Below are 13,055 nucleotides of genomic sequence, written 5' to 3' on the forward strand. Positions count from 1 at the left end.
TAAACCCACGCAACATCGCCGACGGTCCTAGTGGGCCACGCAGGGCAATCGACCCCACGACCCAACTACCGACTAGCACCAGAACTAGTCTGGCGCCCACCCGGACTCATTACATTTGCAACAGCCACTCCCGCTAGGAACCGCACCGGGACTCGAACCCGAGACCCCGGACGACGGCAACTTTTAAGTCCAAAACTGGTCGGAGCTGTTTTCCCACGCTACACGCGTCTTGGCGCGTGGTCGCGCGGCGCTGTAGCGCCAGTTGCCGCCGGGGGCTCACAGGGGTCGGTCGCTCTGCGAACGCAGAGCCTACAGTTATCGCGCCACTTCCAGTTCATCGCCATAGTCGTAAGTTTATAAAGTTTTTTCAATTAGCTCTGCGCCCGACCCCACTTAGCCGTACATTCTTACGTGCGGCTCTTCGCATAATCATTTAAAATCCCAAGAGGGATACTTCGGCATATTACATCAATTTCACGTTCAAAGCATTCGGACAGCGGACTTAAGCCATACACATTTTCCAGGCTTCGACTCCAATGAATCGTTATTTTTTAAGGGCTTCTAGCAAGTCTTGAGTGTCATGGTGTACTAACGCTTTAATATACGTGTCTTCGATTTAGATAATTGTGACTGTGTAATATATGTATTTGCAGTCTAACCAAGTAATAAATTTGTTAACCTGTAAGAAGCTACTGTGACTCTCGTATGTTTTTCATCTAGCCGGGCTTATGCACAATTCGAAACATTCGCATTGCAGTGGGTTAAATAACAATCACCTTTAAGAACGTTTGATAATATACGGCTGTCATTGTATGTTTAACTTCATTTACCACATAAACAGTTGCAATTTATCAGCTCTACGTTCATTTGCCACAGCCTTCGTGTTGTTAGTAACGGTCACAGGATAGAACAATATACACGAGTTTGCAGCCTATCCTGTTCACACGCAACGTCAATGTGTTGAACCAATCGTGAAGCGACGGTCTGACAACAGACTCGGCCAGGCGTTGGACAAGCAAGTATATCAGTCCTAATAAAGTGCAGTAGGTATATTTTCATTCGGTTTCCCTTTTATTTCAAGGTGTCTAGGTTGGCCTGAACAGCCCAGGTAGTTCACATGGACGACGCACTCCTGCCTGCAACCCCAGGTCGAACCCTAAGATCATTTTCAATTTAATATTTATTCAAAACTTAATCAGGCAGCGGGAGTGGCGTCAAAGTGTATCAAGAGTAATGTAGCATGTTAGTGCAACCATGGTAATGTCGGAACAAACAGATTAAAGTCACGTCTTTTTAAAACTGCTGACGACAGTCGTCGTACCCTCCCAGATGCAGAGGCCATACCTGTCCACCGACGTGGACCTATGGGAGATATGTTTCCCCCCAGTGCACCGACTGTGAAGTGCGGCGAGCAGGGACGCACCCGCATGCGCTCTGATACGTCAGGAGTGTTGTAAATAATTATGTTCTATTAATACAGTTGAATAACCACGAGCCTCCGTAAATATATAACTTACGTCTGGATTAGTGTATATGAATGTCATGTAAATACTTCGTCTTTATTCTGTAATTTAGTAACTGAGCCATTTGTGTTTGTATTTTATTAACTGACTATTTTTAATATCATTATAGTAATTCTGTAATTCATTCCAGTGTTATGTCAGCCATGTAACGGCAGCCTGGCGCATCACAGGGCGGGCCTCTCCCACGCCGGCCGATTTCCATTCCCCTCCTCCGCGGCCCGCGGGCCTCGGCCTGCCAGCGGGCGGAGGAGTGCAGTGGTGAACCAGACGCGAGAGCAAGTAGACGTGCGCTCCGTTACGCTCCGCTCGAGAGACACATTTTCCTAGCTCTGAGTTCGTAGTCAGTGAAACGTCACGGGACTGCCTGCAGCCAAGCTGCTCTTCTTTAGCATTAGTTATTCCGCTGGACTTTCTCAACTTCACGTGTCTATCGGGACTCTAACTGCTTACGTCACAGACCATGTAAGTGCCTCTCCAATCCGCCGAACCTCTCAGTCAGTACGAGTATTTACTGGACCCTGTCCGCTCACGTGACGGGCCACGTACGTGCTGTGTATATATACGGAACTTTCGTAACCGGTGCGTTTAGCCACGGGGCTACTTTCTCTGTTCGTTTCGGGTCGCATCTTAAGGACGAGACTTATTTCCGGGAGTCCGGGTCGCGGCAGGGAGGACGCTCGTTCCGCGACGTGCCGGCCAGGCTGCGGTAGGATTGCTATACGGAAATAAAACGGGGCTCTAGAAAAGGGACATCATCGCATTATCCGTTGAACTACCTACTGTTCCTCCTAACAATGTGAAATTCCCTCCAGGTCCTGTTTTTTTCCGGTCCCGGCCACGTTGGCCTTAACTCACTTCCTCACCGACGAGAGCTACATGGGCAAAACAGGACATTTTCGCAGGCAGGAAATTAGGGACCATAGGTTGAGGGACGTCACTGCTATGCTTAATTTTGTTATTCGCACTCCAGCCTAGATAGGTTTCAGTACTCAGTGCTGCCTAGGAAGTATGTACTTGCTGCTAAATAGTTAGAACTCAGAATCACTTCAGAGCCTCTAACCTAGTTAAACACGCTGGGGCCGACTACCCAACTACCAATTGGCTTAGTCCATTAACTGGCCTGGCTCCCTCCCGGAACAACAATAAATAATTTGTAACCAACTGCTACTAGGTCCACCACGTCTCAACCTAGGAATGGTGGGTGACGCACTTTTAGGATATTCTTTATTTAGTTGAAACCACAAATTTAAATCGTTATCATTTCCAAAATATTTAACCAATTTCTCTTTCTTAAAAATTTTATTCTATTTATTTGTCTGGTTTTCGTTTTCAAGATCACCTGATACTATTTTGGAGTCTCTTTGGTGTGTGCTAAACTGTTTAGAATTAAATTAACGACTTGTGTCGTCAAAGTTAAGCCATGTTAATCAATTTTAAACACACATAATTATTTGGTGATATGCGATTCTTTACTAAACATTGCTTATGTGTTTAAGCCTTGTTTAAAATCTTAAACGATGTGGAGAAATTTTCCCTAAAAGCTATTATAGTGATTTTGTTCCTTAAATTGGTTTACCGAACGTGTGTTGAACTTGTCCCACATAGTAGATGATTTCGACAATTTGTTTCATACTACGGTAAATCGATTCGTATATCGAATTTTGTTAATTTTTTTTGCCTTCGTAGTTCGTATTTTGCATAGAGTAAATAAAGTACTAGTAGTATTTTGAATTGTTTGTATACAAAATGATTGTGCTTGAAAAGCTTCAGTGGTTTCAGAATTGTTTAAGTGGTTTGTCAAATGATAATGAAAGGGGATATATTTTGCCTGAAATAAAATTGGCGCTTAGTGTTTTAAATTTAGAACAATTGCGATTTTTATCAAGAAACGTTGATCTAAATATGGTGTTTGATTGTTTAAATTCTTCTGATAGGTGAGTGTTTTATTTATCAATATTCATTAATTAAATATCGTAAAATACACGTATTTATTTAAATCCTGTTGCAGTTGCTGCTGTTTGGCTCATGCAATCTTCCCTGCTTTATATCACACACAATTTTCTACAGAGTAATACACACTTGACAGATTTATCACACAGTCTTTCCAGCTGGCCGATGTACGTAGCGTAGTCGGATGCACACCGTCTTACAGTGCGAGGGGCTCTGGGTTCAATTCTCGGGTAAGGCATGGTAGTTAATTTTCTACGTACGGATATTTGATTCATATGATAATTCGAAGGCTTCGATTAAGAAAAGGCATCTAGTGCTGGTTGTGGACGAAAGCCAATAACCATTAAATCAGTAAAAAAAAAAAATTAAAAAAAAGTTTCAGCAGCTTAGCACTCTAGGTACCATATTTGGTTAAGATAATTGTGAAGGAATGCCTCTGTTCTGAAAGAAATAAACAACTTTTTTTTTCTCACATGTGGATAGTTATTGAATCATTCTATAAGAGAGTGTTGTGAACCTTCAAGTTGTGTACCTACTGTTTTAATGTGTGGTTTTATTTATTTAATTTTTTGTTCTGTGGATCTCATATGGAGTTTTGAGTGCTCCAGGATATAGAACAAGTCATTTTGTACATATGTATACATACAATACAAACAGAATTACAATATATCACATTAAAAAAACAGTATGCAGGTACATTAAAAAATTTCATAAACTTAAATCTAGGTCTCAGAGGGAAAAGATAGTTCACAAAACACATTTTTTTTTATTTTGTTCTCTCTTCCTCTCATTATGTGATTGAATTTGGTTAGTTTTTTGATAGATACAGTAAAACTTTGATTAACAGTCACTCTTTTAACTGTATGTTTCTGTTGTCGGTCTGTCATTTAAACAAAAAAAAAATGTTTCAACAAACTAAAAGAAATCTTTAAAATTGTCCACTGATTACTTTTACACCCTACTGTATAAAGCTGATTGTGACTCTACTGTATGGCAGTGGAATATGTATGTATTTAGTTACTTTTAAATGATTTTATTTTCATTTTCGCCCCAAGCCTACAGTGAAATCACGCTACTGTGCATATGTATTAAGAGTTTTCTGTTATCTATCTATTCAGTTATCCGTCTCAGTCCTGGTCCGGACGGTGACTGTTAATTAAAGTTTTACTTTATTTACAATTGAAATGAATTTGTATAAATGGCAGTGTTCACATTGCCTTTGATATGGTGTTGCAGGGAACAAATAAGCAATGCGTGTGATATTATAAGTACCATGGTCACACCCTTGGAACCCAGAGATATCTGCTCCCGCTATGAGGTTCCTATGAAAAGAGCCCTTGCACATCCAATGCCTCAGGTTGTCGTGATGGTGTTAAAACAGGTTTGAAGACTGGCTGCATATGTTATGTGTCATGTTTATGGGGCATCGTGGATGTAGGGACAAACTCAACAAAGATAATTTTTATTAACATACTTGGAAGACAGTAGTAACTGATACAATTGCTTACAGAAGTAGACTTCACTTGTAATACTAGAATTTTTACTTAGAATCAAAGAGTATACTGAAAATAATAGAAGTGCTACTTCTCTAAGTTTGCCTCTAATCCTAATATTTGCAATGCCTCATATGTGTGTACTGTTTTTTGTTATCATTTATTTTGAAACTTTAAGGAAATTTTGTGTGTCCATGCAGGAATGATAGTGTTTGTTTTTGAAATTATTTAACTCACTTATTGATTATGTACACATAAAGATTAACCCGCGATCGGGCGCACTATAAAAAATTCTGAGATAGGGTGCGCATTGAGCATTTTGCTCACGGCAGCAACAGTTGTGATTATTGTCAAAATGCGAGATTTTAGTTAAATAACATGTTTTATATACTAGAAGTTTCAAATGATGATTCAAATGAAATACTTATTAGTGTTTAATGCTGAAAAACTATTTACACATCTTTAATTTGCACATTTATGAATGCACTGCAATGCGTATCTTGTATTGTAGTATTAAATCATCACTAGGTATATTTTTTTAAGATACAATATTAAAGAAGTTCACATAAAATTCAACTTCACTATTTATAATTATTATTTGCAAACATCCTTCGAGCCTCTTCATCTATAGCAATCTAACATAAAAAATATTGTTAGGTAAAATCCACATTTGAAGTATCATAATATTGAAAAAAAATCTAACTAAAATACAGCCATGCTGAATAGCTACAGAGGCCCTAGTAAAACCTATATAAATATAACTTAAATAAACATAATTATAGGTAAATAACTCACAAGAGCTAATTTTTAGTCTGTCCCTCATTGTGTCACATTACTAGTGTTATAACGGTTCGTTATATACAAAAATAAACAGATGTTCAACGCCGATTGTAATTTTGTTGTTTTTATTTTTCAAATAGAATGTTGCACAGACGATTCCAAACACTTCCAAAAGAGGTTACTCACTTATTCCACATACATCTGCCCGTCGAAAAATGCCAGCAGTTCGCGTGATGAGAATTAACGAAAAATAATATTCTTCAGTAGTCTTTGACTGCAAGTACACGAATTTAGCGCGGCCTTAAACATGACCGCACCCGGCGAAAACGAATTTCGCCCCGAGCCAAAACGCCTACGAAGGTGGCCGTAATTTCTAATTATGTCCGAACGAAATATAACAAATAATTAGGTTAATTTAAGAATAGGCCTGGCTCCGACCACCAACGTGAAATTATCTCTTCAAATGCTTCTACATCATCTGCGAGAAGCCACCGAATGCGACCTACTGGTGCAGCGATCGGCAGACGACTGGTGAAGTCTTGCCACTGTCTCCTCCACGCAGGGAGGAGAAATCACATGACTTCACTGACCAATCACACGCAAGCTTCATTCACGCTTACAGATACAAGCCAATCAGAGAACAAATTACAATACATGAAAAACCCTGTACACGCAGAGCTCGGGGCTTCCCTTGATCTGTCTCTTTTCAATTTCACATCAAAATCGGGGACTCCCATTCTCGTTCTCTCTCCCACACCGTGAGACAGCAGTTATCACTCAGTTCCCATGCAGTGGGGGAATTACCGTCTTTATCTCGGTTGGCGGGGAAGCACTGTTTCTTTCTCACTCACACTTACAGGCCTCTCATGCCTCTCTCTCCCTACACATCACCCCAGCCCAGACACAGTCCCGTGATCTATAATTATATTGCAACACGTTAATTAAAATTAAGAACAGCAATCATAATACAAATTACTTGACAAAATTCAACTTATTGAGAAAAACCTGAAAAAGTAATTCTAAACAGGCAAATATATAGTACAGCGGCTCATTTGTGAATAATTACATAAAAAATAGTAATGATTAAAAATGTCTAATAAAATACAAAATACCTTCTTAAAACACATAGCAAGTGAGAAATATCAACCCTAAAATATATAACAAACGGTAAAATATCATTAGAAAGACTTTTTAAGAAATATTTACATGCATAAAAATAGTTTAAAAGAAAAATTATTTATCTTGGAGGGCAGGGTTCTGCAACGCTACAGTGTCTTAGTCTTCATCACTTGTATCACCACCCATACATCTCACGCAAGTGAATGTTGTGTGTTCATTGCATATTGGTATGGCACATTTTGCACAAATCTTCTTAGTTCGCCTGTTCTTGCATCTTGGACATAGGCCACAAAATCCTTGAACTGGTGACATTTGATTTTCCACATCACATAAGCCAGCAACACGTTTGATTTGGCGTACCACTTCTCCTGAAAGCGTGGGAATGGAAGATCTGGTCATTAAATGTGGTTTCATGAGGTCCAAAGCTAGAGTCTTTATGTATGCACAGCGATCTGTAGTTACATTTGTGTTGCACTTGTAAATTACAAAACTGTTTATGCAAGCTACATTCATTATTGTGAAGAACACAGTAAGTGGCCACCGGTTACTGATTCTTGACACTGAGTATGATGACTTCATCTCATCCACAATATCTACGCCACCCTTGGTAAGGTTGTAGAATGTTATCACCTCTGGTTTACACAATTCCCCTGTTGATTCATCAATTGTGTCACTATTATGCATTGTAGATAGCATCAGCACATTTTTTTTCTTTTCTTCGGCACATACGAAACTAGGAGGCATTTTTCTCCAAAGCCAAACATGCTGCTGTGGACTGGCCTTTCTCTAGTGTCCAGGAACAATGGTGGAATTTCTGGCTTATTTTTACGGAGTATGCCAACGATTGTCAGTTTGTGGTCCCTCAAAAGTTCTTCTGCAAGTCGGACTATGTGAAATAGTTATCCATGGTGATATTGCGTCCAGTTTTTGTAATGGGAGCAATTAGACGTTTTACCACACTACTGGCTCGATTGTCAGTTTTGTATGGATCCTCAGGCTGTTTACCTACATATATCTCTAGTACACTTGTGTAGAACATCCGAGCATTAACTAGTGCATAGATCTTGATGCCATATTTTGCTGGTTTATTTGCAATATACTGGCGAAATTTGCAACGTCCGCGAAAAGACTCGAGCATTTCATTGATTGTTACATATTCCCCAATCTGATAGAAACTGCAGCATTTGGTAACAAATCCTTCAAAAATTTTCCTAATGGGAGCCAAATTATCAATCTTCTTTCGTTCTTGTCGAGTGTCCAGGTCATCAAATCTGAGAGCCCTAAGAAGTGTGGCAAACCTTTTTATTGACATTGTAGCTCTGAAACAATCTGGTGCTGTCCCATCATCAACCCACAGTTCTTGTACATTTAGATGTTGAGCCTTTTTCAATCCTGCCAGGTACAAAACACCCAGGAAAGCATACATTTCCTCTAACGTAGTATTTCGACAGTCACGTTCACGTGCAATTTGTAACTTCATTTTTGCTAAGTATGTGTTGGTACAGTCAACAATTTCACCTACAACAGTCTCTGGAAAAAATAATTTCCAGCTGTCTAAAATAGTATTTGCATTTCTCGCAATACCCTTGATGCAAGGAGGATGAGTTACAATATTGCATGCCATTGTACGAACATTTCTTGGTCGATGTGGCAAGTGTTTACCCCATTTTATTTTCTTATCTTTTCCCAAATAATAATTATTATCAGCTGACAAACACTCACCTATTTCCAGTTCTCTTGTTTCAACTTCGGATAGTTCACTAGCAGTGTTGTGTTCACTGTGTTCACTTTCATTATCACTGTCACTAATGGCACTGTAATAGCCCTCATTTTCTAGTTCTCGAAGCCACGATAACCATACCTCTAGATCCTTGCTAGTAGCCATTGTACAGCAGACTAAAATTTGACTTCACTCGATTGTAGATGCATTACACACAATTCATCTTTACATCCAAACTTCAAAAGAAACCGCGCGAAAACTATCGGGGATACACGAGCGACATGCACAGACTGTAATAACACGCGAGTGTAATCGGATGCGCATTTGATAGACGTTCACACCCGATACGCGGTCAACATATGCTATCGGGCGCGCATAGAGCAAACTGCTCACAGAATGAAGGTAGCTGACTTTGAATGTTGACACTTTCGATTCCTATGTGTATTAGGGGCTATGAATGGAACTAGGCGAATCACAAAATGCCGACTTGAAGGTACCAAGAGACCCGAAGTCAAAAGTGAAGATTTCATAAAATGATGTACGATTATTTGCTGACCGTGAGCAATTTGCTCATAGTGCGCCTAATCGCGGGTTAATCAGCAGTTTTGCAGTTAGAGCTAAATTACAAGTAGGTTCAAACAGATTTGTCACCATTTTTTTTCTCCTAAGCAAACGGAATGTTTTTCATAAAGCTGTGGCGTAAGTCTGTATAAAACACTTATTGTGTTTTGCAGTTCAAAGTGTTGTTCGCTGACGGGAATGCGGTAAAGCAGATGGGATGTATCGGAGAGCTGGTCGCTGCCGTGATCTTGTGCTGTGGCCATGAGGAATTGTCGGTGGCGCAGAATGCAGTGCAGGCACTCGTCAACCTGTCGAAGCACCCGGCTGGCTTGACGCTCCTCTTCTCCACAGGCATCCAGAAACTCCTTCGAGAAGCCATGCAGAAGAACGACATTGTCCGCTTCAGGATATATGAGGTAGTGTCAGCGTCAAAATTTGACAAGATTCTGACTAATACAGTAGTATTTTATCAGATGATGTGTTGTTGCTGGTTGTATTACCTTGTCAGAGTGGTAATGGTTGAAAAAGAATATGTCCCAAAATTGAACTTCAGAAATTTAATTTTCTACAAACATTACATTTATGTTGTAACTTATACTGTATAAGAAAACTAATAGACTAAATTACTTTCTGGGATTTCATCAATCAACTAAAAAGCAATTATTAATAATGCAGCAGAGGTTTAGTACCTATATAGATTCATAGAATATATTTTTTTTTTACATAAAGGCAGCAGCTTTGTATCACTCTCTTTGTTTTTGGAACACATACAATTGCCACAAACCCACTATAACAGTTCAAATTAAATTTAGAATAATTTAGAACATGCCAGATACAAAAATCTTTGAAGGAATCAGAGCTATAAGTTCCTTGTTCAATAAGATAACGGTGATTATGACGCTTTATTGATGTAATGTGCCATTCAGGGGATTTAACTGCAATGAAAATTTAATGTTGTTTGAAGCAAAATTTGAGTGAGTGAAGGAACTAGGCTGAGCGCACAAGTTCTAACATAGCAGAGGCACTAAGGGAAACACTGGCTCGCACTTCACATATCTCTTCACTTTTAAGAGCTTGACACCCAACAGACGTTCAGTCTTTGCAGGCCTAATAGGACTTAAAACTGGTAATATTAAAATTTCACGGTGGAATATTAAAGTTAAGGCTCCCTGCATGTACCTCTTCTCAAAATTTTTCATACCCACACAAATGCCTGTCGAAACATTTTTTTTAGATATTATCAGTCTCCTAAAACTACAGTTTAAAAAGAAAAAAAAACAGAAATAGAACTACTGATCTGCCCTCGGCGTATTCTTAAATGCATTTCGTAAATCCCCTCGGATGTTTTGAGCAGTTAGTAAACGGCGTGGTTTGTTTTGGAGCTGTGTGCCCGGGTGTGAGCAGGTGGTGGCGAGCGTGGCGGGCAGCTCGCAGCAGGGACTGGCCGCCTGCCACGCCAGCGGCCTGCTCCCGGCGATGCTGCAGGAGGGGCTGGGCGATGGCGACGTGCTCCGGCAGCTCAGCGCCATGACACTGCTGTCGGAGCTGGTGGCCCAGAGGCACGGCTTCGAGTACCTGCAGGAGCACGGGGTCCTGGCCTCGCTCGTCACCCTCGTCCTCGGCCAGGACCACCTCGCTTCACCCATCCTGTTGCCCGGTCAGTGCTGTGTTGTCTGCATTTACCGCTATTGTTGACACTGTGTTCGTCTATGCTGTTATTATTTCCACAGAATTCTTGTGCTGTCTGATATTTAAGCTTCAATGTGTTCGTCTGTGCTGTCATCGTCGTGTTGTCCATAAAACCCTTTTAGGTTCATCATAGGTTTTAGGTTTACAATTTTTACTTCTTATTTTGCATTTTGAATTTGTCCCATGACAAACAGTGCAAAACTGCAATGGCCTATGTTGTCCAAGAAATGTATTAAGTTAAAATTTCCCCATTGTGTAAATCATTTAAAGAACATGAGATTTTTACTATACATTGGTAGGTACCGAAAGTTGAAAAATTAGATACTGTTTGTAAGAAAATCCTGTGGTTGCTTGTAACTGAAGGACTCCATCCTCAGAACAATGACAAAATTACTCACCTATTTTTTTGGGCTGTTACCAACAACTGTGGTCAAACAAATTCTAATAAAAATGTTCAAAAAGGTTTCAATTTCGGCATAGCCTGGACCACAGTCATGAAATTTTTCTTTTCCACTACATGAATATTTTTAATTGTGAGTCACCTCCCAACACGCGACCTCTCGGTACCTCGTACAGACACTGACTGCTTCTATGACCGCCCTTCTCTTCTGAGGAATACAAGGGTGCCATGAGACATAATTTCAGACTAATCACTAAAATACATGCAAAAATATTAGCCAATATTGGCATATGGCAACAGCATTTCAACCAAATCACGAGTCTTTCCCCCCTCTTACAGAACTCTGTCTTACTCTAATTCTTACGTGACTGCCAAACTATTGCATCAGCCAGCTTTCAAAGAACCATATACAAAGAAAATTACATGAACATTCAATAAAACGTAACCAACCAGTAATATATAAGTAAAAAGAACTTTCAACGACTTTTTCACACTAAAGTAAGAAAATAATCGGAATTATTACAAAAATGAATTAAAGTAAAGAACAGCCAACAAACTTTCCTAACACCCAATTACTGCTCAAAAGCATTAACAGTTGTTATTTACTTCATATCAAAAAACCTCACCAAGTACTGTACATGATCAGACAACATATTAAATCATTAATAAACTGGTTAACAAGTAGGGAGGGCTGTATTCTGGGTTGTTAAACATTTTTTGTTATCAACCCCTCAAGTTAATTTTAGGTTTTTGATCTTCTAAGCATGCATTTCTTTTTTGTTTTTCAAAGGAGTGGTGAAATTTTTCGGCAATGCAATTCAATCATGGCCAAAGGACATGTTCAAGATGTATCAGCCTGTAGTTGCAGCTCTGTTCAAAATGTTGGAGACAGCTGACCTTACATTGCTTGGGATAGTAATGGAAACTGTTGGTTACATCGCTAGTACATCAGATGGAAAGCACATGCTAAATAATTTAGGTAAGTCGAAATTATGATTGTTGCTATCATTATTCATATTTATAAATAATATAAATATTTTATTTAATGATCTCAGTATGTAAACATTTGTGTTCACCCATGCACATGTGTACATTTGAATACATTTACCCACTTTTTTTTTTTTTTTTTTTTTCAGAAGTAGAAATGTTGAAGGCAATGAGAATTCTGGGAGAAAAGATAAAGTCTTTGCCATTTGAGTTTAAAGTGAGAGCTCTTAACACAGTTGCAAATCTTATTGAGATCAAGGTAACAATTTTAATTCTAATTTTTTTTTGTTTTATCCATTATTACATAAAATAATCTACAAGATATATAATGTTAGTTAGAGCTATGATAGGTTCCATTATTATTTTTATTAGAGATGGGATTTTTGAATCTTGAATTCGTTGAATATACCGAATCCTATGGATTCGAGGAGGGTTTCTAAGAGTTTTACCATATATACTCGTGTATAGCGCACCCTTTTTTCCCTCAAGTAAAGGGAAAAAAAAAATCAAGGATGCGCGCTATACACGGGGAAATAAAGATGAGCGGGGAGGCGTTTACTGCCGGGTGATGGGTGACGGGGGTGATAGGTGACGTTTAAAGGGAAAGATTGCAGGAGAGTGCGTTTCTCAACTCTCACTCTTCCATCACTATCTTCATTTTCTCTCTCTATCTCGTTCTCCATTCCTTTTTAGTATGGCCCTCCCCCTCCACTGTCAATCACTATGCTCACACACACACACACAAGTGCGCGCGCAAGCTCGCACATCATGGTCTCTTGTTTAATTTTAGACCTCCCCCTCTACAGAAAGCCAGTGCAGCAGCTATAGAGCAT

At 39.4% G+C, this 13,055-nt stretch overlaps 1 protein-coding gene across 2 annotated transcripts in view; it reads left to right on the forward strand.

Annotated features, from left to right (window-relative positions):
• Window positions 1-3,220: 3,220 nt before the first annotated feature.
• LOC134546328 (26S proteasome non-ATPase regulatory subunit 5-like) overlaps window positions 3,221-13,055 on the forward strand; it is a 75,680-nt gene continuing 65,845 nt past the window's right edge. Inside the window, exons 1-6 of one of the 2 annotated variants that reach the window (XM_063389093.1) lie at window positions 3,221-3,457; window positions 4,710-4,854; window positions 9,320-9,562; window positions 10,551-10,803; window positions 12,026-12,214; window positions 12,372-12,481. In XM_063389093.1, the coding sequence (XP_063245163.1) occupies window positions 3,270-3,457; window positions 4,710-4,854; window positions 9,320-9,562; window positions 10,551-10,803; window positions 12,026-12,214; window positions 12,372-12,481 (1,128 nt within the window). In that variant the 5' untranslated portion in view covers window positions 3,221-3,269. The remainder of the gene's footprint in view (window positions 3,458-4,709; window positions 4,855-9,319; window positions 9,563-10,550; window positions 10,804-12,025; window positions 12,215-12,371; window positions 12,482-13,055) is intronic. The other variant, XM_063389092.1, reaches the window with a different exon arrangement.

Source organism: Bacillus rossius, chromosome 1, assembly GCF_032445375.1.
Source record: "Bacillus rossius redtenbacheri isolate Brsri chromosome 1, Brsri_v3, whole genome shotgun sequence".
Classification (NCBI taxonomy): domain Eukaryota; kingdom Metazoa; phylum Arthropoda; class Insecta; order Phasmatodea; family Bacillidae; genus Bacillus; species Bacillus rossius.